Source organism: Suillus plorans (assembly GCF_016647745.1).
Source record: "Suillus plorans strain S12 chromosome Unknown HD556scaffold_2, whole genome shotgun sequence".
Classification (NCBI taxonomy): Eukaryota; Fungi; Basidiomycota; class Agaricomycetes; order Boletales; family Suillaceae; genus Suillus; species Suillus plorans.
In genome coordinates this window covers 722,275-748,835 of record NW_024537386.1, presented here as the reverse complement: position 1 = coordinate 748,835, position 26,561 = coordinate 722,275, and the positions used below count along the sequence as shown (strand labels likewise).

Sequence of the window (26,561 nt, the reverse complement as noted above, 5' to 3'; positions counted from 1 at the left end):
CAGTGACAAGTACAGCATAATCGTATAAATATGTCAATCCTCCTTCTTAGTCCGAACGGAGCGTCGGTGAGGTACCGTGACCTTCTGAGTTCCAGTATCGACATCAGATGCCTTCCTTTTCTTGCCTTTCTTTGGTTTTATGTCGGGCTCTTCACTCGCATCAACCTTCCCCTCAACTTCGCTGCCACCGCCGCCGTTGTTCGTTGGATTTGTTTTCGCCCTAGAATTCTTTGTGGCAGGCTGTCTTGGGCGTGTTGATGTACTCGGTTTTTTCTTCCCGAATGTCATTTCCTCCCAACCACCTTTTTCTGACATCATCTGGATGATCCCCCAACATTCCTGACTGACCCGTTGAACGCTCAAACGTCCGCGTGTGACAAGGGGCATCGCTATAGTGAAACACATAGCGAGTCATTGTTGGGTAGTTGAGCGAAATCAGAAGTCTCGGTACCTTTCACAGCTTTCATTCCATCCGTGCCTATATACGCAATTTCATCTGGTAGGTCCGATTTCGCCGATTCTGCGATGTGGCGGAGAAGAGACAGCGGGACAAAATGTTCAGCGCGAGATAGGAATGTAGCATCTATCATAAACCACTTCGGATCATCTCGTTTAGTTTTCTAATAGAATGTCCGAGGCTACGGCTCAATAGGGCGCACGAATATAATCTGTATCAAATTTACCGGATCGAAGTAGGGGTGAGAGCTGAATAACAGTAACGTCAATGTGGTAAATGCTTGGTAAAATTTACGTCGAATCGAACCTGTCCCATGCCGTGTCTATAAGATAGGTACGAGCCTATGAGAAAGATGTTTTGGATATTTATATCTCCAGGACGTACAGTCGGGGTACGCTTCCTTTGACACCTATGAGAAGGAATAAGTATGGAAGGCAAGAAAATAACTGGACAGCAAACCTCAGCAAACCCAGCGATGCCTGCATACACGTTAAGGTAAAATTCATAAGGACGATCACTCACTGACCAGGGCCTTTACAATTGGAATGATAGAATAATATCTTTCTGACGAGCTTGATGAAATATCAAATTGAGGTCAGAGGATACGCACCTTGTCTCCAATGGACATTTCCTTCATCAAGTTACGTGCTTCGAAGTTCCGCACCCCTTCCCACGGCGTCGTCCTTGCAGCTTCAAAATCATCTACGCTGAACTATAGTACGCGCAATACAGCGGGCTATATATTGAGCTCTCACGTTTATGGAACACTTCTTGAAACAAAACACACACCTTGACATCTTTGCCCTTCACTACACGCGAATCTGGCTCGGCTTTCATAAGCCAATATTTTCTGTCTGTACTTGTCATGGGCTAGCTAGAAATCCAGATGCTCTTTAAAAGTATGTTAGTATTGGTAGTGCTCGGATGCACACTCAAGCCGATAAATTCAAACTCAGTCGTTTCTTGCCAACAAAGCCAAGCGAACAACAAGAGCCACTTTCCTGAGCATGCAGTCACCCGGATAGCAGGTCTAGGGCGGGTGGTAATTCCTGTAATCGTCGAGCTGTGCTCATTTAACGTTCAGCCCTGATAGTTCCGACGGAAAGGCGGAATCTCTCATGGACCGTTGCTGCGCAGATTTTCCACATGTACCTTGAAGGCTGTGTCCAGCAAGTCATGCGGCTTGAAAGCTTGAACTGCGGACCAACCTACACGAAAGGAGGGACATTTGTTGTCCTTTCTACATCGCGCGGCCGATAGCTAGTATTATGGAGGAGTGTCATCGCACAGCACTGTGACGTAGCGTACTTTAGGCCTGACTCGGTAATTGTGCAGCGGCAATGCAACGGGTCTTATAATACATCCTGTGAGAACTACGCCTTGTCTTACTACTACCCTCACACCTATTGAAAACTTTTAAAAACTCGCTCGACAGTTTGTCATTTTCACTGTAACATAATGTCGAGCGACCAAGATCGTAAAGACCGTGTGCCATCTCCTTCTGGCAGCTCTTCCCGTGGGAACGTAGTTGATCATAACGCTCCCAATGGTAAGTCGAGAGTCTGTTTCAGCCCATTGCGCTGAACGCATTCTCACCATGTCTGAAGTTACAGACGAGCTTGCATCCAGGAGGAACGGACCAGAGTCTGCTGGAAAGAACCACATGATCAACGTCCAGCCTTTGAAACGCAGTGAGATGCAGGTCAATAACACCATACTTTGCAATCTAGGTCATGATATCTGACGGGTCTTGTTTAGCCCTCGTATGCACAAGACCTCGGTACTGGGGAGGTACGTCTGCTCATTTATGTGATACACCTCTCTCCTCATATTAGCATAGGTCACTCATGGCTTCTATGGGTCATTCCTGCAAGGTCTTGGCACCTGTGTCGGGTTCTGCGGTGCTATTCCTTGCTGCCCTTTCCCAAACCCATTCCGAAATGTCCAACAAGGTATGTACTGCACTCTTCAATGTTCAAATCATGTTCTGACTAGGATTCCGGTCAAGGTTCGGTTGGTCTGGTCACAAGGTTTGGCCACTTTTACAAGTCGGTCGACCCTGGTCTCGTACAAGTTAATGTCTGCACGGAAGACTTGCGCATTGTCGATGTCAAAATTCAAATTAGCGCCATTGGCAGGCAAACCGTCATCACTCGTGACAATGTTAATGTCGAAATGTGCGCTAATTTTATATTCATATATTGCATCCATTAATTGATCATTACGGCACCCATCCTCTAGTGACTCTGTCATCTACTTCCAGATTGTTAACCCTTATCGTGCTGCCTTTGGCATCAGTGATCTACGCCAGGCGCTTATCGAACGCGCTCAGACCACCTTGAGGCACGTTGTCGGTGCTCGCGCCGTTCAAAGTGTCGTAACTGAGCGCGAGGCCATCGCCTTCGAGATTGCTGAGATTGTCGGTGACGTTGCCGATAAATGGGGTGTTGCCATTGAAGGTATCCTGATCAAGGATATCATTTTCAGCCCCGAAGTTTCCGCTTCTCTGTCTTCTGCTGCGCAACAGAAGCGTATTGGAGAGTCCAAGGTCATTGCAGCCCGCGCAGAAGTTGATTCTGCTCGCCTTATGCGCCAAGCAGCCGATATCCTCGCATCACCAGCTGCCATGCAAATCCGTCAGCTGGAGGCTCTGCAGCAGATGGCCAAGTCTGGTAACACTAAGGTCGTTTTCGTTCCTATGCAACTTCAAAGCGATGTTGTTGGTAGACTTGGCTCCAGCAATAATGCTGAGGCATCTGGGTCTGCACTGCGTGACGAAGTGGGCGAGTCCCTTTCCGGCACAGGTCGTGCAGGTCTTCTAGCCAGCATCGCGGATATATAATCTTTTACTTATTTTGATTCTCTAGTGGACGGTTCCTATTTTGTTGCTCTATATCTATCCATGTATTTTCACGGATATCTTATTAGCCCTGTTTGTTCATGACTCAATTCCTTAGGTCTTCCTTAGGTCTCCGTTTTTTACGATGGTTGGTATGCCTTAATGTTATTCAATGATTTAACGTATGCGTGCAGGATCCTACCAGAACAATTACTTCCAAGCGTATAGCAGTATAAAACAAACAGGTAAAGGTAGTAACTGAAGTGGGTACTACTATAAAATTTGTTGGCTGGTGCTACTTTAGACAGATTGTATGTAGACTTCATTCTTTCACAGACTCAAGCGTAATAAAGACAGATCAAACACAGATGGAGACGGAAGAGGAGAGGGTAGCAGAGGGAATCGAAACAAATCGTAATAGGCACATCTCGAGAGCAAATAACGGGTGACCGACAATAGGAGCATAACCCAGCTCATGATCCAGTGTGATAGTATGTCGTGGTCCAAGGCAAACGGACAAACAAAACGAAACAAGGAGATGAAATTGAGCAGCGAAATCAAAAAGAAGGGATTTGAATTAGGGCGCATAGCGAAGGCGAGGAGCGTTCTGAACAACGCTGCTCAAGATGACGACGACGACGGATGTGTGTTATGCTGGTCGAGATCCAAGCTTGCAAGCGTGCCATTGAGATCGTGGATGGGATCGTGTTCCTGCACATCGTATTGGCTCGAGCGTCCTTGTGATGATGTCTGGCTGGAGTTCGGCCGAGAGATTGGTTCTTGGCGCGTTATGCAACGCCCACCCTCAAACATCTTGGCAGAGCCATCCAGGAACGGAACATATCGCTGGGACCCACTTGGTGTACGTACAGGAGGAACGGCTCTCTCATTGGAATGGGCAGTCGCAGCCTTGAACTCTATGATGTTATCATAGCGCGACGGGTTCATGGAATGGGGCAGCAGATCGTAGCTGTCTGAACCTCTCCGTGTGTACATATTCGGGTCCGGGGAGAAAGGAGAGAACGAGGACGTGAGATGTGATCTATGGTGTTCCACAGAACTCATGTTTGATGGTGGGCGTGGTCCGGACCCCCCTGGACACACATCGTACGGCAGTTGACTGTCAGAGAGTGGCTGGTTCATGATGAGCGACCTTAGTTTTTCCTCAGAGTATCCACTGCCTTTTGCAGCATCGGCGTAATTGCGGTTCGATGCATCACTTCCACCGCCAGATTGACCTTGGCCTGACAGACCAAGCCTTTGCAAGAGTTGAATCGCCTGTTCTGGCGTCATCTGACTCTGAGGAGCCTGGCCCTGCGCAGATGCCATCTGAGCCTGGAACTGAGCCTGAAGTGCGGCTGCCTGAGCTGCCTGCGCAGCAGCTTGCGCAGCTTTATCTATGATATCACCATTAGTCAGTTGGGCGTGTCACAACATACGAGGACGCACATTGACTTCTACCCCAGCTCAATCGAATTCTACTCCCCCCGATAGGAAAGCCCTGCATCTTCTCGATAGCCCGTTCTGCATCAGCCTTTCGAACGAACTGAACAAAGCCACAATGTTTGCCGACGGGCACCTTCACCTGTACAGATACCGCTACATTAGCGTCCCACCAATAGCGCGAATGCTCTCACGTAGTGAATCTCGCCGAACGGAGTAAAGAACGTCCGCAAGGTCTCTTCAGAAATCAAAGGCGACAACCCACCGACGAAAACAGTCGTGTTATAGGGGTCGGTAGAAGTGAGCTGCTCGCCATTCGGCCCGATGAGGTTGCCAAGGATAGCACGGGCCTGGGCGTGGTGTTTCCATGACTCTTCAGAGATAATGTACCGCGGTGCCACGGAATGATCTTGTGAGTCATATGCCGAACTAGAAGGAACGATACCTTTGGCGTTACTAATGGAGCCACCGTTGGCATACTGGTGGGCGAGGGCAAGGACATTGGCGGAGAGACCAAGCATTTCATCCGACGACATCGAAGACAAGACTCCTGAAGACGCGGTTGTGCTGGCCTCAGATCCAAGGGAAGGTATAGAGCTTGAGCCGCTCAACGCTGAGCCCGAAGCGGAGGAACCAACGGGCACGCTGGCCAACGAAGACGAAGACGAAGATCCGGCGCTCGTCGAAGCTGCCATAGGTGCAGAGACGCTCCTTGGCTGAACACCAAGCGGGAGGGCTACCGTCACTGGGTTTGGCCGCTGATCAGAAGTAGGGGAACCAAGAAACTGAATTTGGGGAAGATCCGTTGGCATAGGAGGCGGCTTGAATTTGGCCGTGGCAGGAGATATTCGCACTGCAAAAAAAAATCGCGTTATTAACTTGCCCGAAGTAGGATACGAAGACGACTGACTTGGACGTGAAAGGCAGTACAGACCATGCATCTCTATCAGTGCACGCTGTTGGTCCGCTTCCTCGGTAAATCTATGTGCGAAGGGGGGACTATGAGTTTGTTCGTCTCGTTGCACAACAGACTCACCGTACAAACCCATACCCTCGCGATATGCCAGTTACAGGATCGAGCATGATCTTGGCACTCTTACAACTCAAGAAAGGCCGAATGAACTTGGGTTCACGATCATTCCGTAGACCAAGCACTGGGTTCCGAAACACGGCCACGAGGTCTGAATTGGAAGTTTCTGGTGCAAGATCACCAACAAATATGCTGTACTCTTTCGGGAACTGTGGTTGTGCCGTAGGGACAATTACACCAGCTGTTTGGAAAGAAGGCGCAATTGAACCGGTGGGAGCAGAAGAAGCCCAGTTAAGGACAAAGGGCTTATTTGAGTTTGGCATTGTGACTGGCTGCGCACTCCCGCCACCGTTCACTTGGTTGAGAACAGAAGAAGCGATAGCTGGTGAGGGGAACGTGAGATAGCAGTAACCAGAGTTGTTGGTTGGTTGAGGGGCGACGGCGTCTGGGCTGGGGTTTGGAACTTTGACGGTAACTGGGTCCCAACCCATCAGAGCACAAACCTGTTTTGCGTATTCTTCATCCATCCAAGGTTCGAGTTCGCCCCACCAGAGAGTAGAGCGTAGTATGTTTGGGCCGGAGTTGGAGTTGGCGGGCAGAGCGAGATCGCCGGACGGTGCAAGCGATTGAAACTGGCGATGGAGATACCCTTCACGCTCAGCGTCGGAGGGGGCGTTGTAGTAATTGGTGTTTATAGAGAGAGCGGCGGGCGAGCTGCTGTGTGGGATGGGAGGACGGTGGTGGTTAGAAGATGAGAAGTGTTGGGTAGATGTGTGTCTATTTGGGGCAGCTTGAAATGCTTCTGGGATTATTCCAATACTGCTGTATTCCTTGTCTGGGTGAATACCAATAGAGTGGGGTATTAATGCCGAACTGCTCGTGTTGGGAAGATAGACACCTAATCCGCCGGACGTACGTCGATCTCCTGACACAGGATGAGTAGGAGAATTGGAAGGATAGTGGTTGGACATGTGGTGGTCGATATCTGCGGCTGAACGAGAGTATGCCACACCAGGAGGATAGCTAAAGTCGTGAAAGTCAATACGAGACATCTGAATTAATCAAGAGGTAAGTTAAGTCTGAAACGACCAATAGGAAATCGCGCACAATTACGACGAGAGGGAGATCAAAGGGCGAATGAAAGGAGGAAACTGTGAATTGCGAACAAAAAGTGGATAGCAGAGGGCAGATGTGCTCTGAAAAAAATGTGAAAGAAAAAGCGAGTAAAAAACGACTGCAAGAGAGCAATAGAAATAGAAAATAAGACTGATTGATAGCGATGCAATGCAAGACGAAGTGCAACAAAGATTGTTTTAGTGTCTTGTAAGATAGATGGCAACTGGGAGTACGTCGAGCACGTCGATGAGAATAGAGAGATTGGACGTACTAGAAGTCTCGTGGCAGAGTAAAGATTGTACTAGTAGCTGTCTGATTAGTTTCCAGGGCCAAGTATAATGGTAGAGCGGAGTACGATTTAGCGTTTGAGACTCATTTTCACTGATGATCGTGGACCTTGGACCAATGTATTGGTCACTGGCGTCGAGCATACCAAATGCCCATCATTCGACTCATCCATGCCTGGAGGATCACACGTACCTGCAGCCTACTACCGTTTATGCTTTACATCTCATCAAGTCGTCAGTAGTGATGGCATCTCTGCTAGGCACAGCCGCTGATACGGTGCACTCACCTAATCCAGGCAACAATGGCCACTCGAACAATGCAAAATGTCCAAGAAAAACGTTGGCCTGGTCCCTCCTTGCCTTTCTGTGAAGTTGATTCAGCGTGTTCCAGAAGTTAATGTAGGTCCATATTTATGCTTTAGTGGCGGTGTCTCTGATAAGCGCCCAGGTCCCTCGATTACTGGATCAACCAGCGTGTTCTCCTGATATATACCCTCGTTTCCTCTGAACCCTTGGGCGCTCATGATGTTACCCTGCAGCGTGTTTCCTGTCCATCACATATAGGAAGAACTCAATGGGATTGTGTTCTGCATCTGATCCTACAACTGCTGGTGCTTCAACCTTGTTCAGTTCGGACTCTTTGTCTCCGGCGAAACATGACCGGTGACCTTTCGTTGGCTTCCTTGAATCACAGCCCTTACTAGAGTCTGGTTGGAAACTGCGGTTGCATCCTATCTACAGCAGTGCAAATGGTGTCTTCTGCACCATACCAATCGCAATTTAGGTTTCGCAACTCACAGTTACAGTACATTGCTGTGTCGCCGAGGTTTGCGGCCATCAGCTTCAGCGTGTCACCACCAGATTATACTTTTAGATGAGTCTCGGGTACTCCTTGTACCGTATCACTGCGATGGTGCCTCGTGTTTTTTTCAGTGATCAGTCTCACCGAGGAAATTTACTCAATCGCTGCAGTTTGGATTATGTTCTGAATGTTTATACTTAGTACTAAAAGCTCTTCACTTGTATGGTCAGTTTGCCTGTGAACCCATGCGGCATTATGGCATACAATGTAATGGTACATGATTTTCATCCCTGAGCCTTACGTAATCCCACCGGAACTTTTGGTCGCACTGCAACGACAATTTCAAAACACAGCTCACGAACAAAACTGCTTTAACTTAGTACTGGCGGTAGGCATATTCAAGCCATGCCTATCCGCCGTCTATCTGTTTCGGCAGAGCATGGAAATTCAGCTCAGAGCTCAAACAGAGCCCATAGAAGCAACGACTCTCATCATATGCTCACAGGAAACGGCGGGTCAATCCACCCGCCTTCCATAGCTTACTCGGGCGCGTCTACTACTCCGCAACAGAAGATGGTAGTACAAGCCCTCATAAACAACAGAATAAAGAATAAAGTAGGTTACTTTATCCACTAGAACCATTTGATCAACTCTGAGTTATCGTATTACGCAAAAGCTACCAATCCATTCCGGCCTTTCTCTAGATATTGTCGAGTCGGATCCTGCGACGCAAAGAGCAGTATGCGCGTTGGTAGAGATCGCGCACGACTCGTTAGACATAATAGCTTGGTCGCTAAGCGAACTGCTTGAACGGCTCGCAAAGGTACTTTTGTGACTTCTGGTGTTGGGCGGGTGCTTACTATATGCGTTTTATTACAGCAAATTGATGCAGACGGACAAATGACTACCGAAGCATTGCAATCCCAACTGTTTATCCTCAAGATTTTGTCGGTATGCATGACATCAAGATGGAATCACCGACACGAACAGGACGACACGCGTTCCTCTCGCGGGCCCAAACCCCAGAATGGCAGCCAGGCTCCTGGTCATGTTGAATCGCCAATGCCGTCTTCGAGTCAGCAGGGCAAGAAGATTCGCCAAGCCTCCACTGAGTTCTCCTCATCTACGCCACCTCCATGGACAGAGGCTTATCCTCTTGACGATAATTGTGCACGTTATGTCCTGAGTGTGATGGTTCTATACCTCCGTCAGACAGCAGCGCCGGAAGCTAGACTCATGTCGTCTTCAAACTTGGCTCCTGACGCATCATTGCACGATTTTGAGTCTGTGGATCTGCCGACCGAGTCTTCGGCATTCGACGATTACACGGGAAACAATGGCCCCCTACTACCTCCTCACATATCTCATGGATCGAAGCCGATACTGAAGCTCAGGAATTCATCCGCGTCATTCCAATCAAGTGCCAGCGTAACTTCAGGGCACTGGCAGCTAGGCCGCACGTTTCAGTTCGAGAGAACTCATATGGCGCTTGTCAAATCCGCACTTGCGCTGAATCTTCTTATCAGCAAGTTTGCAGGACGAATCGTATATCATCTCTCTGCGTCAAACTGGTTAGTTGTTTTCCACCGAATACGCCAAAAGATCCACTTCCTCGCCAACACAACGGAGGACAACCCCGACACGATCGATTTGCAGCTCATGACGCATAGCGCGATGGACAGAGTGCGACTAGTTCAAGTTCTGCATGAGCTTTCATCTCTTCTGGTGAACATGAAGCGACAAGCCCAGACAGCGGTTGCCATCCCACTACGTATGGCAATCTGGAATTGGATCGAGATGTGCCCGCAGGAATATAACGAGGCAGTGAGATCAAGAGGGCGACTTGAAGGCGCACCGGAGCGCGTCTTCGACCTCCTGCACTCCGCAAACGAACCTGGTCGGGAGCGTGCGCTTTGGCCAACGTTGACCGTCCTTGCTTGTCTCGCTGCTGAGCGCCTGTCGCCAGATTATCAGATCGATGTCGAGAGTCGTTCCACCAACTTCTCCACTCACAAATCCAGCCACAGGAGGGTGAGTTTGACGTGAAGTGATATATAACTTGATCTCACTGTTTTCACGAAGGATATCCGTTTCGTAGAGGACCTACTCAGGCATTCGAACACGAATTCAAAGCTCTCCGATGTCTCTTTCGTGTGTGCGATCGACATGTGTAGAGCTGGATTTCGGATATCGCCTGATGGCGAAATGCCCCTCAGACATATTGCAGCCGACATCTCGCATGAAATCAAGGTGATGGTGACATCTTATAATCCAAACTGTCCCATTACTAACTCTTTGTAGTCGACCTTGCAGAAGTCACCCGGGCAGAAACCATTCTGGGACTCCTTTGATGAGATCGACGTCGCCACCTATGCTGAGGCACTCGTTGCTGTATTCCGTTTCCTGCCGGAAGAGGAATCAATATCGTTGTTCTTGGAGTGTCTGGAGCCTGAGCGGTCTGACGCAGTGAAGATTTGTGCTATCAAGGCTGCTACCACCTTGTCAACAGAGGTATGTACTAGGAATACTGCAACGCCTTCACTGTTTCTGAACTTTTTTGTAGGCACCCCGTGTTCCTTGGCAGCAATCCTTGGAGAAACTCCAGTTCGCCATCTCACCGCGCTTGAGAAGTATCTACAAGGTAATTACATACCTGCGACATTGCAACTGATTGTCGTGCTAATTGCCTTGACGTACAGAACTCTTCTATGCGGCTTAGCGAATACGATAGTGATGGGGCTATTCGTCGTGCAGCGTCTCGGCCCAAGGCCAAACGCTTCACATCCGAAACGCTGATTGACAAAGATCTCATGCTCCTTTCTATTCTTGCACTGTTACGGGCATCGCCAGATTACTATATCGCCAACATTGAGGACACAGATGTGGAAGGCTGGGATTCGATCTCTGCACGAGTCCATGACTCGGATACTGATACAGCTGTCAAAATATCGGCCGCGACATCGCACCAGCATCTCACGGATCTCTTCTTCAAGATGCCTCCGACTGACCCTTACTACAAGATGATTGAAGGGTGGATGAAAAATGCGATGTTGGTATAATGCTTGCTTGCATTTCGCGATTCGCTGACGTGTATTTGTAGGCCTATGTCGTTGATGTGCATTGCAAAGAGGTTGCTACTGACTAGGCTTGATCCCGACAGCCAGAGGCTGTGGATACACGTCGCTCATCAGCTCGTCGAATGTTACCACCGGAAAAGCGAGGTGAATCGGCTTCTTTAGTTGATATGGACCACCTTACGGATATTCTTATGCAGGACAACCATGCTCATGGCATGCAATTCGACAAGGACCGTGTACCAGCCTTCGCGATGTGCGAGATCGCATTCTTAGTATCCCTTACATCAGTCAGCAGTGATGTCTCGCAACTTGCTGCCCAAGGTCTTCGTCTTATCGCGCAAGCTGAGCGGCAGCCTGGAGCTCCTGTCAACCACGGCCTCACTGAGGAGGAACGTTCAAAGCGAAACCCGATATACGAACAGCTCGGTGACCCCAGCGTCATCATCGTTGGTGCGTGTCATTCACTTTCAATTCGTTCTCGGTGTAATTTTTGTTGCAGGACGCGTCAGAGAGCAGAGACGTGTCAGAAAGCTCTTGCGTTTGGTCGCGAATTCGTCGCCCATTAACATCGCTGTTTGGGAAGAGTGCTTTTATAGATGGAGTGCACTCTCAGAGTTTATCGTGCAGAATCCGCTGGCAGCAGCAGCAGCCTTCGACGATTCTCATTTGAGCAAGCATGAGCAGGTCATGTCTATCGAGGTATCTTCATTTCCAAGGTATTTGCATTTATAGAAGTGACATTCGCACAGGACAAATTCATTCAATGGAAAAACCTCACGTTGTTCCTGGCCGCTTTCGGTGGTGTTACCGTGCAAGAAAAGCACGACCCTGGTGCCCTTACTGCTGTGATCCCTTCTGAGTTTTTACTTGATGACATGCGTTCTCTAAGAGACCCGGCAGACCTCGTTGCTCTTTTCATCGAGTTCCTGACCAATGCCCTTATTGACGATGTTGTTCGCGTTCGGGAAGTTGCGCGTGAAGCTCTTGGGTCGGAACTTAGTCCTCGTCTCTTTTCAAAGTTGTTCAGACATCTTGACGAGTGGGTACATTTTCATGGCAATATTCCTGCAAACTTGACAAAGTCATTCTGCCAGGATCACGCGGAACATTACGGCTGGAGCAGGTCCCGAGTTCAAGGATGAATACGGATTATTCTTGGATCAGGTAAGAGTTCGTGACTGGCAAATATCATCCAGAGTTAATTGTTTTCCGTAGTTAATTTCAGTCCTGAAATCACTTGTCGAGAATGCACAAATGCCACCTGACGAAGCTCTCAGTATTGATCTAGGGTCGATCTTGCATATCCTCGTCGGATTTATCTCACGTTTCAACGATCCAGTATCGTATCGGATTCGGGTCAAGTTTTGCGCCCTTTGTGATAGTATCTGCCACCGCACAGACACGTTGACCTTGCGTAAGGATGACCTATCGCGCAATCGCATCATTGATATCGTGATGGATTGGTTCCAGGATCCAACATCGGTACGTCCACCCAGCTCTAGGTTCAGACTATCACTTAAATATCTCAGAATACCGACCCCGAAGCTGTCCAATTCCAGTACGAGTTGAACTTTGCGTCTCTTCGCACAGTCGTCAAGCTCCTTGAACGCTTAAAACTCCAACCAATCGATAATAATTCCAATGACAACGACGACTTTGGACACGTGGTGTCACGATTGTTCATCCGGTACTCCCATGGTTTACTGAGAGCTTTGGACATATGCCAGTCTGACCCCATAGTAAGCCGTTCGTGATGTCATTTTGGGAATAAGACTGATCAACTTGAAGGTGCCCGACAGTACTTCAGACGTCCCATCTCTGCAGAAGGTAACTTTCCATGGTTCTGTGCCGGTTCATCAGCAATTCATGTTTTTTTCAGAAAATGCAAGCTTCTCAGAGAGAGGCCGACATTCGTGATTTGGTCATTACAGGCCTCTCCCACCTCGTCACCTCAAACTCAGAGAACGCCGTCAAACATTGCATTGCTTCTGCATATGATAGTGATACGAGGAAGCGAACTATTTTTGTCAATGTCTTTGCTCGAGTACTTGGGCAGGGCACCAAGTTCGAGGCACAAGGAAATCCTGAATTGCAAGCACGCCGAGATCAACTACGAGAGGTGTGTTCTCGTCCTTTCGTCTTCTTCAAAGCATAGCTAACTCGTATGTCTAGCTTGTCAAAGGATCTGACGTGGGGGTTATCTTTCTTATATCACGATCAGTATTCACGACCTTTATAGATGGTGCTTGCGATGGTAATTTGCGAGTGTTGTCCTGCCAATGAGGTCGACATGATGATCTCCGTGCTAATGAATATATTCGACACGAGAGCGTCACTCGTTGCCTTGTTGAAAACAATGATTGACCGAGAAATAGCTCACACTTGTAAGTCAATCATTTGCGCTTCAGAACTGACCACTCACCGAGCCCCACAGCTAGCGAGGTGGATCTTTTCCGTGGGAATTCGACGTGCACGCGATTCCTCTCAGCGTTTGCGCGGATACACGGGTACAACTATTTGCGGGGTCTGATCGTTCCTCTCATCAAGACCATGACGTCTATGCCCGCAGGTCACGCGTATGATCTAGACCCCGCCAAAGCTAACCGAGACAAGCTTGAACAAAATAAGAGGAATGTCGAGCTGGTTGCCCTGTCTTTCCTCGATATCATTACCTCTTCGGTCCCTGCCCTACCGCCGTGCGTGACCATACACCTATGGGTTCGCTGTCTGCTCACATCACTTTCAGGATGATTCGAGAAGTTTGCGCTCACCTTGCGAAATCAGTGTAAGTTGTCTTGCCTCCTCGAAGCATGAGCGATCGCTGATGATATTTTAGTTATCAAGTTTGGCCGGAATCGAAATTCGCTGCCCTTGGTGCATTTATATTTCTTCGGTCAGTTCATCCATCCCGTCAAATCAATCGGTGCTAAATTTTTGTGCAGGTTCATTTCTCCCGCGATCGTTGCCCCAGAGATTGTCGATGTTACGGTGCCCAGAGATGATGGCGGAGTCATCCGCCGGGGCTTAATGGTAATAGCAAAGGTCATGCAGAACCTTGCCAATAACATCTTATTCGCGAAGGAGGCTCACATGCTTTGCTTGAACGAGTTTTTGGGTGTAAACATCAAGAGCATCACGCGTTATCTGAGCGAAGTCAATGTTAGTCCCATAACTGCTAGTTATTTCAGGAGCCTTACCATTCATAGAAATTCTCCTCTACTGCTATCGATGAGGAGTCTACCGAATGGTTGGGCACGACAGCCGATGACACCGACACAATTGTTCTCCATCGCTTTTTGGACAAGCATGCGGACAAGATCGGTAAAGAGTTACTCAGTTACGCTAAACTCAATGCCTCTGGAGAAGAAGATGCATCGACTGCTAATGCAAAGTCTGCATGGGAGCACCTCTGTAATTTGCTTGTAGAACTGCAAGAAGTTCCTGAGGTTCCTCGTTTCTCCAAACTTCCTCGGACCGAGCACCGGGAATTTATTGACCTAATGAATCGCTGTGCTCACCGCAGCATCGAGTCTGTCCAGGACATCTTCGTAGCCGCAGACGTTCCTCTTGTCAGTATTATACATTTCGTCTTTCCATAGTTGCTGACGCCATACAGGACTTACCTGCTGTGTTTGTTCTGCGAGTTTGCCAGATTGATGTCGAAGCTCTGGACATCGAGTTGTTGATGTACCACAGTTTGAAGGTACGCGACTTTGGAAACACTTCATTCATGATGTGCTGAAGATGTCCGCGCAATAGACATTGCTGTCACCCGCTTACGAAGACCGGAAGTTCGAGGTTGTCTTAGACTGTACCTCGTTCACTTCGACTTCTGAAATACCAGCGCAATGGCTAACCACCTGCTCGCAACTCATTCCGATTGATATCCGACGTCGTTTTCTAACTTCCTATATCTTGAACCCTAATTCGCTCACCCAGAAGTATCTGAGGCGGATGTATAACATTTCGTCAGGTAGGAACAATTTCGCTCTCTTTTGATGAGCTCACGAACCTTTCATCTAGGAACCATGCTCTCAAGTGGGGTGAGGGCCTGCTCGTCAATTGCCGAACTCTTGCAGTATGTCCCACAGGAAAGTCTTACAGCACTTCGATATCCAAGTAAGTAAACATATTATTGTATACAAGGTTATTTCTCTCATCACTTCGCCAGCCTCTTTGGAGGAGGAAGGTATCACCGGCTATACAGAAGTCACCATGAGGCAAGCCCATGAAATGCGCATGCCGGTAACTATGGAGGTTGCGGACACTCATGTCCGGGTTACTTCCGTATGTCATCGACACTTCAACTGTAGGAAGCGATAACTAATTTATGCGTCATAGATCCGTGCAGCTGTTATCTCTCCAAACTTAAACTGCAAGTCGACGGAAATTATTTCTCTTGCTGATGTTAGCGATGCCTACAACGTATCTACTGGCCTCGATCCCTACGAATTCATTATCCGCAGAAGCAAGCAAGGTGTAACGTCCTACTTCTCCTCACCACAGCGTGATAGCATCGTCAAGGTGAGATCAAGATAGTTGTTACAAAACGTTCTCGACGATTGATTTACTCGATATCCCAGTCCATTCGTGCGGCCAAAAGTCAACTGAGGGATACGCGCTATCTCCGTATGGATAGGTTCCCGAGGTTCTCCAATATCTCCGCAACGCTACTCCATGTAGGCATGCTTAACATCGACTCGGAAGATGAGGGACTTCGTGGAGCTGCCTATGACCTTTTGGGCGCTCTCTGTTCATATCTAAACTACGACAAGAACCCCATCATTGTGTCGAAGGGTGAGTAACTCCTCAAGTTATTCAATCCAAGCGCTCTAATTCGACATAGCTGGAATTATACCTGGAGAAATATCTACATTTGTCATTGGACTGAGTGACCGCCTAGCTGGCTTTGCACCTAAACTCACACTCGATTTCATCTCTGTCATATCCGCCGGCATGGACAAGGCCACCGCTGCTCAGCGTATCACCTGCTTGCAGTATATGAGCCCTTGGGTGAAGAACCTCGCAAAGTTCTGCAATCCGACAAGTTCATTGTACGAGCACTCGGGAGCGAGGCTGCGAGATTGCATTCGTTCATTGATTGACCTCACCATCTCGGACTTAGAGGTAAGTCCAGATCGAGTCACTAAGGTGCCCCTGAGTACTAATGGATCGTAGATAAATTCCATGATCCACAGACACATCTGGGTAGAGATTAGCCGTCAGGATTCGACTCTCGTCTACATAGTTCTCGAAGAGCTTATCCGTGCTGCGTCTGACGGCGGTATTGGGTCCCGAAGATGCGAGACTATCGCAAGGTCAACTGCTGCCTTGTCGTCCATCAACGTCAGGGGAAGAATTTTCTCAAAATTAAGAAAAGCCCTTGGAAAAACTTCCCTTAAACCGTCCAAGACACTGCCAGAGAATGTCCACTGGAACGAGATTGCCACCCTTGCTCGTTTTGCGCTTGTAGCCAGCAACCACTCGAAACAAGCAGCATATGATCAACTATACATCCCCGACATCTTCCATATCGTTACGCTCATCGCGGGCACAGGACAGACGTTAGTTCGCAAGTCATTGTATGGCATAATCATGAACTTCCTTCAGTCTGTATACCTTATGCGAGCCGAGGATGCCAGCGCACCTGAATTGCGTCTTCTGATCGACGAGCTCATCAAAGTGGATAACCTTACGCTATTTGGTCTCACTCGTCAGTCGTGTACCAGTGAATACTGCAGTTATGATCCTCCAAACGACAAGGCAGTGATTGACTCTCAAGAATCTTTGACTCGTCTGCTTGTCCGAGTGATGGAGGTGACGTCTGGCTCAAGAGGTGAGTTCCATGCTTGACACTGTGGATTGTTCAAAATAATATGTCAGGCCTGCTCAATATCTGGCGCGCACGGTGGATGAGTCTAGCGACATCAACCGCATTCCAGTTACCAGCGATCATTCAGTCACGCGCTTTCCTCGTCCTGGGCACTCTTGCAACATCCGATGTTGACGACGATCTAGTGTATCAGATGCTGGTGGCGTTCAAGAACGCGCTAGGACAGTCCACAGAATCCGACACGATAGCGGTGGTTTGCATGCTACGGTGCATTTGCAAAGTAGTGCCTTCCCTCACAGAAGGTTCCCGGTATCTCTGCCAGATTTTCTGGTTGGCTGTCGCTTTGCTGCAATCCAGCTACACTGCGTTTTATTCAGACGCTGCTGAGCTCATGCGCGCGACAGTTGAGACGCTGGAAAAGCACGGTGCCTTTCAGGGCAGTTCGATACCCAACGTGCTACTGGACGGCCGGGTTTCACTAGAAGACACTGTCTGCCAACTAGATCACTTGCTCTGCCTTTCTTTTGACTCTAGTTTTTCCTTCACACTCGCCGCCATTATCTTCAAGGGTGTCCGCCACAATCACCTCAGATCCTCTGCCGAACTCGTTCTGCGGAGTTTGTTGTCAGTCACCGCGCGGTGTGATAACCAATCTGAGGATGGTTCCGCTTCAGGCCTGTGTCCAGATGCGCTTGGCTACTTCATCGCCTTGCTCCCCTTCTGCACGACACACGAGGCTTACGTACAGCTCCTGCAAGACTGTAAAGGAGAAGAGTTTTTGCCACCACCTAACACCTCTCGTTCTCGTCAAAATGTTCTCGTTCCTCGCGTTTCCGTCGAATTGCTATCTCTGACAGATAGCACATCCGCACTCCTCACCGTCTCGTTTGCGAGCACATTGTTGACCACTGCACAAGGGGATGATGCCGAAACCGAAATCTTGTATAATTTGTTGGCAGATATTGGGGTTGCACACCCCGAATCAGTTTCAATTATGCAAGTCCTAATTTATGATCAATTCTCTCGTGCTGATAGTTCTTTGGCAGCTATGACATCCTGCAGGACAGGATCAAAGATGCTTTCGCCAATTCCTCCAATGCTGCAATTATTAGAGCTGTGACGAGCATCTTCCGCAATGCACAGGACTCACTGCGCCTGGGATCGATACACTCGATGTCTGTATCCACGCTCAGCACAGTGGACGAAGGCAATCCAGCGCAAAGCCTGAAGCAAAAACTGGAAGACTTGGGTATGGATGGCCTCACAACGAGCTTCCAGTTCTTGGCTCCCAATCGAGTTCATTGGTCGAAGATTGCTGCTTGGATATCTGACTTGGTTCTAAAAATTGTCGGCTTGGAATAATCTTTTCAGCAGGATGCGTTTTCTTCATGGACGTCATGTATAGAACATGTATTGTACTTCTAACTTGCATCGTTTCAGGTCTGTCTTCTGCACATACTTATAATTACGCACTGATTGCTAGCACTATTACTGCTAATGCCATGTCATTCCGCGACATAGGGTACACATACGATTGAATATATATCATTATGATCTTGCTGCCCTTGCAGCATAGTACCGTCTTGCGCCGATCTCTTGACCTGGACCCTGTGCAGCGTTGGCGTGCCCTCCAGGCTCCAGCCTGGCGGATCACATCAATTTAAGATTTGCAGCATTCCCACGACATCTAAATATTGTTGCCATTCTGAGCATACCTTACCCTATTACTTACTACATACTATATATTCTTGTCTTTCCCGTTGAGCTTCACGACCACCCATTCTTTCACGACACTCAACTGACTAGTCTCGTCATGCACAACGGGTCTGCCTCGGACTACTGTCCGGATACCCCAGATACAATGAACGCAAGCAGCCTTTACCATGCCAATAGTAACATCGACGACCTAACTCTAGCCTTGATGAATCTCTCCCAAGTATCGTCCTCGGAGTCCCAGCAGAACATATGCTGCTGTTGTGGTAACACCGAGTGTCAAGCGACGAAGAGTTGGCTGGATTCAAAGGAGAAGCTCGAGAAACGATTGCATCTCAGCGCAGGTATGTCTTTCTGTCGTCTCCAACGCGAGTGGTCCACAAGCATCTACACAGAGGTTGGGTCTGCTCTACTGCAACGGCATGAGGCATACGTCAGTCAACACGAGGTACGTGAAGTTCCGATCGCAACATGCCTTCGTAGCTTATTTTATATCAGTCTAATGTGCGCATGCCGCGCGGTGCCTCAGATGATCTTGTGGATGAGTCACTTCAAGACATGCATGGCGAAGTCAATTCGCCTGTGGCCGAGCTGGTGAAAGATAACGCTATCCTGGAGAAGGTTAGAGTTTTCCTTGTACAATGGGTCATATTAACACTTCAATTCTAGCGGCTAACGCAAGCGTTATTGAACTGTGAAGTAGCTGAGGCATCACATAAGACCGTACTCCTAGAGCTAGAGGAAGCTCGGACGTCGGTGACGCGCCTGACTGCATACCAAGCTCGTACTGTAGGGATTGAATCTCGACTAGCTGCTACTCTCCAAGAGAACGATGACCTTCGGCAAGAGCAAGACAGTGAAGCACAAAAGGCGAAGACTGCAGAAGCATGTATTGCTGCTCTCAAAGATCGTACTAGTAGGGTTTTCTCATCGTCTCTAAATCAGGTTTTATTGATTACTGATTATATGCCCGTGACACAGATAAGCTACAAGCTGAGGTTCGTCGATTGCAAGCTGACCTCGAACTTCGACGCTTGCAACGATTGGAATCGTCAGAATCCCTACTACAAGATGTTCGCTCTCGTTTAGAAGATCTTCATCACACGGTAAGGGTCATGCGCAAACGTATGTAGCAAATCGCCAATGACCACCTTTAGCACACTAGCTCGGTGATAACCGAGGACTCGGAAGTTATGAAAGTGCTGGAGTCACTGGTCTCTGACAATGAGGTCCTCAAGGCTGACAATAAGGAGCTCCATAAGCTTCTTACCGAGTCAAGAGAAGACCTTCAAGTGCTGCGATCACAAGTGGAGGAGAACGTCAACTTTCCACCTGCAGTACGAGGTCTGCATTTTATATCAAAGTCCAGTGTACAGCAACTTACGGTGTTACAATTAGTGGATACGCCTTCGAGACATTCACGGACGGGAAGTGGCCCATCATCATATATTCGAGATTCGGTACGATGATATATACTCATCTAAATTTCTATCCATTTATGATTGACTCAGCTACTAAACTCTGTCAAACGTCCATCAAGCTTAGAGCCAAGAGTTCGTCGTGTCTTTGCAAGTGTATCTCCCTCACACGTACAGCCGATGGCTTACACAGATCTTAAGGAGCCGCTCACACCCGAGACCAGCCAGCGCCCACTTTCTCCAGCAGAGTCAATGGTTCCCTCAGAAACGAAGTATACCAATCTGTACCCACAATACCCATCTTCTCACTTCAGCTCGGATGTGGAGGAGTTCGACCTCGATCACCACTCGTTGCTCCCCAACCCTAATCAGCATTCCAAGGCGGTGCAGACAGACCGCTGTCTAGGGTTGCATCCAATGTCGTCTCTCAATGGGCTTGTGCCATCTTTTCCTCACGATGGCCGATCGGATACGTCCTCCTTTCAGGATGGTCAACCCTCACACCTATCTGCTCTCTTAGAACGGATGATGTCACTCTTGTTGCGTATGTCGCAGGCAGATGCGCTGACTCTGACAAACCGCTTAAAACGTCAGCACCTGCGTGGCGCGGACGTTAAGCACCTATCACGCGCGACAGTAAGCAGTATTCTCTCGGAGATCACCCAGCTACGTGCACAGTACCGCATGCTGCTGGAGGATGAGAAGGTTACCCTCATGTGCACCCGGAAGGATCTGCGTGGGCTGTTCAAGTTTTTCAAGGACGTATTTGAGGAGCTTGGGCAGCTACGTGTCACACTGAATGATGTCATTCTAGAGCCTTCTATAGCACAAAGGGTCAGTGAGATGGCGCTAGACCCTGCAAAAGCTGAGGCGATGGAGAGAGAGAGGAAGGCGTCTGGACCGGGCTCAAGTTGGATGGCCCCATTCTCGAAGCTCTTCGGTTCATCGTTAAGCGAGTCGAGTACTCACCCTTCTCAATTACCCCCTAGACCTGTAAGTCGAGGTCGTGGAGTCATTCGTCAGCCACGTCCGGTGCCAAAACTAGGTCCGGCGCTTGCCGCATCTGCTACCATAGTCAACGTCGAATTCTCGGGGGCGGGCATTGGCAAGTCTGTAACAAGCACGTTCTCAGCTCATCCTGCAAATGAAGCACATCCGTTTGGCCAGACGTCTCACGTCGATACCATTCCTCGCCCTCCTACGTCAACCTCAAATGTACGCAGTGTCATGGGCATCTTCGCAGGTGCACCACACCCAAATGATACTGCAGACCCATGGGTAGTTCTTCCCCGTGCTCCTCGTCGTGTCCGTTCCACATTCTTCAAATCAGATGAGCCCTCGCAGAGCGACACCAGGACCATCGACAGACCCCTTGCGTACAAGCGGAGCAATTCGCACTTGTCACGCGAGATTGGCGCTGACACTGGTCCAGAGCACGGCGAAGCGGATGATATCCCTGGCCCCCTTTTCGAGCGTACCCTGCGTAGACGGGGTCTTTCAGACTCATCCATCCATTCAACGTACATGAACCAGGAACAACGTACACCTACTGAACCCAGCGCCGGTGGCGGGTCAGTATTGCAAACCCTTAGCAGGACGATGAGAAACTTCAGCTTCGTTACGAGCCAAACGGTGTCGGGCTCAGTGTCATCGTCACCACCTAGTTGCATGCCAGATGAGGCCGGTCCACGGGAAGGCCTTGACATGCCACGCCCTCATCCTCGCAGAGTAGCCACTCCAACGTTATCGTCGCTCATCCCAAACTTGAACCTAACATCGTGGGCTACTGCCGGCGCCGCATTGGAGAATACCCACTCGGGGCCGCGAGCAATGTACTATGGCAACGTCCGAGAGGATTCCATCATGCCCAGACCATGAGAAGATCAGAGGAGGGATATTTAGGTTGATAGTACCGATAAGCCTAATCGACATTTTTATATTGGGGAAAGTGTAGATTATCTATTCAATAAGACATACATGCAGTGCTTGACTTAATTGCTACACCGCCTTGATTATCCCTTCTCGTTACAATATTATATCAAGTGGAATATTGCGTGGTTGAAGTTCTTTGCATACAATATTAATGGGCTACAATTTGGCATTCGATATAAGGACGCTTGAGAATAATGATGCATGCGAAGCTCGGAGTAGACTCGTGACCAGTCTGTCTAATGAGGCAAGCCGTCGATTAGACAGACTGGTAAATCTGGGTTTGAATTTGGATAGTGCGCGGGTTCGTCAGGTAACGTGACAGATAAGTTCTTTTTGGGACAGTAGCTAAGTTCATGTACTGGCGAAACAATTAAATGGTTGAACTTCCCAGTACGAATTGACTGTTGATTGAAAACATGAGTTAAAGTATCCCCTTACACAGCGAAATCAACAGCTTTTCATGTTGGGTGTACCTGCCATAGTGATGCATCATTTGGAGTGTCCTCGTTGATAGATATTGTAGATATGCCATATTTCAGACACTCTTTCACCTGGTGAGCTCTTTGTCGCACTCAGTACCTAAAAAGCCAAATTTTGGTCTGACCTGGGTAATCTGGAGGCGTTTCAGTGGCGAAATCGTCATACTGATGGTGTCAGGACGGAGGATAATTGGCAGGATGAGACACAGTGTCTTCCCACAGCCTGTACCTGCTGTTATTACACTGTCGCGGCCGTTGAGTGTTGCAAGAGCAGCCTCCAGTTGAAACTCTCGTGGCACGATCAAAGTTGCTGTAAGGATGTACACAAGCAAGCAAGCACGAAGTGCATCTGTTCTGTCTGTGTTACTGAGTGATTGAATGTAGTCGGTAGGAAGCCGTTCTCCTATCAGCGAGCGAGCAAAGGAATCTAGACCATCTAATGATGCTTGTCGCACTGCTTGAATGACAGCATTCACATCCATTGAAGTTGTAGCGCAGATACATGCATTTGACGCGACGTGTCGCGTCAAATTTCAAAATTTCAAACAATAATTTTAGTATTCACGTCAAAATTTTCAGTTTTCCCATTGGCTACAGATCACGTTACCTGACGAACCCGCGCACTATCCAAATTCAAACCCAGATTTACCAGTCTGTCTAATCGACGGCTTGCCTCATTAGACAGACTGGTCACGAGTCTAAGCTCGGAGAATGCAGACGCAAACTTGGCACTAGAGTGTGTAAAACAAGGATGTTCGAGGAGATACCTGCCATCAATGGCAAGGGTTTTGCAGACAAGTATTGAGTGAATATAACAAACTGGGTAATGGCGCACCTGTCCATATGCATACTGGTTGCAGGCCAGCTTGTGTAATATCTTCGCCACGCCCAGGACGATCTGTGTATTCCTTTCTTCTCGCCATAAGTCCCCACCTACCGGAATCTGTGAGTTCATCAGATAAGATCACCAATCGTTGGCTTAGTTTAACAAAACCTCACCCAAACTGGTCATCTCAGACTCAACGGGTACGATATTAATCACCGACCTGGCCGGCTATCATCCTGAATTATTGCGCAAGTAAAGTACTTAAGCGAATAGCGACCGCCTTTGAGACATTGTGCTCGTAGGGTGCTGCGTGGTACCGTAGAGTAATACCAAAAACAGAGGTAATATTAATGATATAGCCAGTGTGTTTGTGACTTGCCAAAAGAAGTCGCGTTGAGAAGGGGAAAAAACGCTATAATCGTGAAGAAACAGCCGATGTTGGTCCTGTAAACGTTCTCCCAGTTGGCATCAAGAGAGCCTTGGCACTCTGATGACCCTTCTTGACATCACTCTTACCTTCACTGATGCCAGCGTTGTTCACCAGTAGGTCAATGTGATCTTCCTGCTTGCCGATCTCCTGGACCAATTCAACGTTTGATCGAGTCTTTCGACGTAACGAAACAAGTGACTGGAATAAAATTCCCCTTAGGATGAGCTAGAGAAGAACCCCATTGTTTTGTGATGTGTTTCAAGGACGCCTGGCGGCACGACGTGATGTAGACTTTAGCCCCGTTATTAGCAAAGGCTTGTGCAATCATGAGGCCGGTTCCACCGCCTGACACGACGCAGACCCAACCCTCGACATTGAAGAGGTTTTTCGTGACAAATTTTGCGATTTCCACGAACATTTTGACTGGGTTGAATGTTCTGAGAATCGAATGGACTTTTGCGGAACTGCAAGTACGTGACCTGAGCAGAAATCTGGTCGTAGGAACGACTATATAGCTGATCCTAGTAGCGGCGAGTAGGGGAGTGACTCACGGCTAGGACCGTCATCATCTGTACTTATAGTCGGACTCGGACAGCTGAGGACTTTGTGACCGGCCTATGTAACATACTGTGACTTCAGTGACATTCGCGGGTACCGGAAGGACTACGGTCGTCACGGGTCAGCCGATCAGTACTCAGTTCTTAACGTTCACCAATGTTCTCACAAATTTTCGGCCATAACACGATGTTTGATAATACAGGGTACAGCGCACGCTTTATCGACCATCAATTACGGGTAAGCTTTTTGGCCTGGAGACTTGAGTAAGTACTAAAAGCCTTGTGCTTTCACCGGCAGAAGGGTTTCGGTCTTCACCAGAGAAGTAATTTCATCATGCGACGCATGACTCGCCATCATTGTATCCGGCAGTTTCATGGACACCTAAACTTCCCACTTGTCGCATTTGAAAACCTCGGGAGGACCTCTGACTGTCTGGGTGGCATTGATCACAAAAGGCTTCGCATGACTTCAGTACACTGGAGTGCAAGATGATACATTTACAAACATTTTGTTTGTTACGCCCACCACCTGAACCACTCAGAGTGCTCATGTGTAAGTTTTCGTTTGTCGCGCTTCGAAAGATTAATCTACCGTTCAGCCTGCAAAAGCCTGAACTCGTGTCGCCAAATGAATGAGACTGACTCACAAGGCTAGCAACGAATTTCCGTTTACTGCGAGGTAAGATCTAAGTGAGCGTTCCGAATATATGCATTGTGCTGACACAGACCGCTCGCAAGGATTGTATATAATCCAACCCATATGTCTACAAAAAGTTCAGTTGGTGGCGAAGGATAGAGATCCCGGTTCACTCACAATTCTCCTTCATGGCTAGGAACTGCGCATTTTTTACAGTCAGTCAGTTTGGTACTGCGTGCCCGAGAAAGGGTCTCTTACGAAGCTTATGACAACTACTGCGACCAGGCTCAGCATAACTTTAGTCTAAACACGCCAGGATCGTCGTCTTTCATCATACCTGGTTATCAGACCGGTTTCTAAGGAGTGGTTGATTGGACGTGAGTCATATGGAAAGTGAGCACAGTGCTCACCAATAGTCCACAGAACTAAACGGTCGATCATGTTCGTCGTCCTGCAAAATCATCGCAGCAGCACAAACTAGAAGTGTTGTGGCTTGCCTTAAATATCCCGACCGCTGGTTCTTCAAGTACCACGCCGTGGACAGGGTAAGTATCAGATCACAGAGCACACGCGAAGTGAGTGCAAGCGTGATCGGCGTGTTTTGATCAACTTCGAATTCCGCAACGCTTGTCGTTTTGAAAGCTTGCACTGTGATCACGAGTGAGACAACCTGAGCTATTACGCAGAGTACCATCGAGAGAATGGGAAGAAGGAGTTTTTTCGAAACATTCCACAGTCGAAAAGCAAAGTACGACTACGTGCAGGTGAGTATCACCATCAAATTCGACAAGGAATCCTACTTCAACGAGTGCCCCTGTAATTCCAGTGAAGAGAATAGTCGCGGCGGATGCCAATGGGAGCATCTGAAGTTTCGAAGGGTCGTCGTATGCGCTGACAGCAGTGTTCCACAGTGTTGCCGACACACACATTACATGTGCAATTTGTGTTGCGCTATACAATTTGGCTGGTCTGGACAGGGAGCAACGATGTGTAGGCCACTTACAAGACTGCTGCTACCTGGAAAGATCACATCAAGTCAGTGATTCGTGGCTCGTATCGGCTTCACTGACCGTGAACCTAATCGCTCGATGGTCGTTGGCAAAATTCGCATAATACACATACGTCTGGATGACGAGACAGCCGAAGAGGCAGGTATCAACGAGTGCACCCAACACCACAGGTCCGACGATGATGGATGGATTGAATACTGCGACTTCAAAAGCCAAGGAGGTGCTGGAATTCGTAGGATCCATGATGCGAGGTAGCGTCCTGTCCGCTTTCCCGACCTGTTTTAAATCTCCTTTTCATTTCTTCCGCTTGGCGCAAAGAGTTGATGCAATGCAGGCTAGTTTGAGCTTACGCCGCCGAGTACAACGGAAGTTAAATGGTCTGTCACGTTAGTATGGATTGCCTTCGTTATGATCTAGAATCATAATCTTATCTGACGATCGATGGCCATCATTTGAGTTGCTTTTTCAGTGCTCACTGGGCTCGTTGTACGCTGTCAGTAATTCCGTCTGTGCGCTCATGTTTATATTAAGACTAACAGACGAGCCTGAGGTAGTAGCTTGTCTAGTTCCTTAAGCCAGCGGGTATATCTTGAATAACCGACGCAACGGCTAAGGCTTGAGACCGATCAGCCACCGATACATGTTCACAGCCTCTGGAGAATAGCGCCTCGTGGA

The 26,561-nt window shown here is 48.5% G+C and overlaps 7 protein-coding genes across 7 annotated transcripts; 3 read left to right on the top strand and 4 right to left on the bottom strand.

Moving 5' to 3' along the window:
• Positions 1 to 33: 33 nt before the first annotated feature.
• HD556DRAFT_1469018 (DUF55-domain-containing protein) lies at positions 34 to 1,775 on the bottom strand (the record flags this gene model as incomplete). Its single annotated transcript, XM_041308419.1, has 7 exons — positions 1,247 to 1,775; positions 1,068 to 1,169; positions 984 to 1,017; positions 917 to 936; positions 795 to 866; positions 452 to 620; positions 34 to 389 (listed from the first exon to the last, which is right to left on the bottom strand). The coding sequence occupies exons 1-7, from the start codon at positions 1,322 to 1,324 to the stop codon at positions 34 to 36; spliced, it is 831 nt and encodes a 276-aa protein (XP_041167007.1). The 5' UTR covers positions 1,325 to 1,775.
• Positions 1,776 to 1,839: 64 nt separating this feature from the next.
• Positions 1,840 to 3,481, top strand: HD556DRAFT_1322544 (uncharacterized protein). Its single transcript, XM_041301384.1, has 6 exons — positions 1,840 to 2,006; positions 2,065 to 2,159; positions 2,216 to 2,248; positions 2,298 to 2,409; positions 2,466 to 2,634; positions 2,699 to 3,481. The coding sequence occupies exons 1-6, from the start codon at positions 1,916 to 1,918 to the stop codon at positions 3,297 to 3,299; spliced, it is 1,101 nt and encodes a 366-aa protein (XP_041167006.1). The 5' UTR covers positions 1,840 to 1,915; the 3' UTR covers positions 3,300 to 3,481.
• Positions 3,482 to 3,608: 127 nt separating this feature from the next.
• Positions 3,609 to 7,072, bottom strand: HD556DRAFT_320350 (uncharacterized protein). Its single transcript, XM_041310267.1, has 6 exons — positions 6,877 to 7,072; positions 5,776 to 6,821; positions 5,650 to 5,720; positions 4,934 to 5,592; positions 4,746 to 4,881; positions 3,609 to 4,693 (listed from the first exon to the last, which is right to left on the bottom strand). The coding sequence occupies exons 2-6, from the start codon at positions 6,819 to 6,821 to the stop codon at positions 3,918 to 3,920; spliced, it is 2,688 nt and encodes an 895-aa protein (XP_041167005.1). The 5' UTR covers positions 6,877 to 7,072; the 3' UTR covers positions 3,609 to 3,917.
• A 1,224-nt stretch (positions 7,073 to 8,296) lies between these two features.
• Positions 8,297 to 18,246, top strand: HD556DRAFT_1516456 (uncharacterized protein; the record flags this gene model as incomplete). The annotated part of the gene is made up of 33 exons (XM_041309078.1): positions 8,297 to 8,589; positions 8,651 to 8,797; positions 8,854 to 10,005; positions 10,057 to 10,224; positions 10,276 to 10,485; positions 10,538 to 10,615; positions 10,674 to 11,023; positions 11,075 to 11,195; positions 11,249 to 11,501; positions 11,551 to 11,750; positions 11,801 to 12,090; positions 12,146 to 12,215; positions 12,267 to 12,533; positions 12,581 to 12,790; positions 12,840 to 12,878; positions 12,931 to 13,170; positions 13,224 to 13,241; positions 13,291 to 13,435; positions 13,486 to 13,747; positions 13,798 to 13,836; positions 13,888 to 13,944; positions 13,994 to 14,210; positions 14,258 to 14,620; positions 14,668 to 14,754; positions 14,811 to 15,024; positions 15,075 to 15,170; positions 15,223 to 15,338; positions 15,393 to 15,575; positions 15,635 to 15,848; positions 15,898 to 16,178; positions 16,230 to 16,887; positions 16,935 to 17,884; positions 17,920 to 18,246. The coding sequence occupies exons 1-33, from the start codon at positions 8,380 to 8,382 to the stop codon at positions 18,244 to 18,246; spliced, it is 8,232 nt and encodes a 2,743-aa protein (XP_041167004.1). The 5' UTR covers positions 8,297 to 8,379.
• Positions 18,247 to 18,600: 354 nt separating this feature from the next.
• On the top strand, positions 18,601 to 22,126 carry HD556DRAFT_319671 (uncharacterized protein). Its single transcript, XM_041310266.1, has 9 exons — positions 18,601 to 18,941; positions 18,993 to 19,045; positions 19,096 to 19,218; positions 19,267 to 19,513; positions 19,579 to 19,703; positions 19,755 to 19,941; positions 19,996 to 20,057; positions 20,109 to 20,165; positions 20,220 to 22,126. Exons 1-9 carry the CDS (start codon positions 18,698 to 18,700, stop codon positions 21,891 to 21,893), a joined length of 2,772 nt encoding a protein of 923 aa, XP_041167003.1. The 5' UTR covers positions 18,601 to 18,697; the 3' UTR covers positions 21,894 to 22,126.
• A 1,387-nt stretch (positions 22,127 to 23,513) lies between these two features.
• Positions 23,514 to 24,100, bottom strand: HD556DRAFT_1532562 (uncharacterized protein; the record flags this gene model as incomplete). The annotated part of the gene is made up of 3 exons (XM_041309532.1): positions 23,514 to 23,626; positions 23,769 to 23,856; positions 23,882 to 24,100. 3 exons carry the CDS (start codon positions 24,098 to 24,100, stop codon positions 23,514 to 23,516), a joined length of 420 nt encoding a protein of 139 aa, XP_041167002.1.
• A 757-nt stretch (positions 24,101 to 24,857) lies between these two features.
• HD556DRAFT_319491 (uncharacterized protein) lies at positions 24,858 to 26,544 on the bottom strand. The gene is made up of 7 exons (XM_041310265.1): positions 25,947 to 26,544; positions 25,880 to 25,893; positions 25,677 to 25,827; positions 25,374 to 25,630; positions 25,287 to 25,327; positions 25,135 to 25,232; positions 24,858 to 25,075 (listed from the first exon to the last, which is right to left on the bottom strand). The coding sequence occupies exons 1-6, from the start codon at positions 26,127 to 26,129 to the stop codon at positions 25,180 to 25,182; spliced, it is 699 nt and encodes a 232-aa protein (XP_041167001.1). The 5' UTR covers positions 26,130 to 26,544; the 3' UTR covers positions 24,858 to 25,075; positions 25,135 to 25,179.
• Between the last annotated feature and the right edge of the window lie 17 nt (positions 26,545 to 26,561).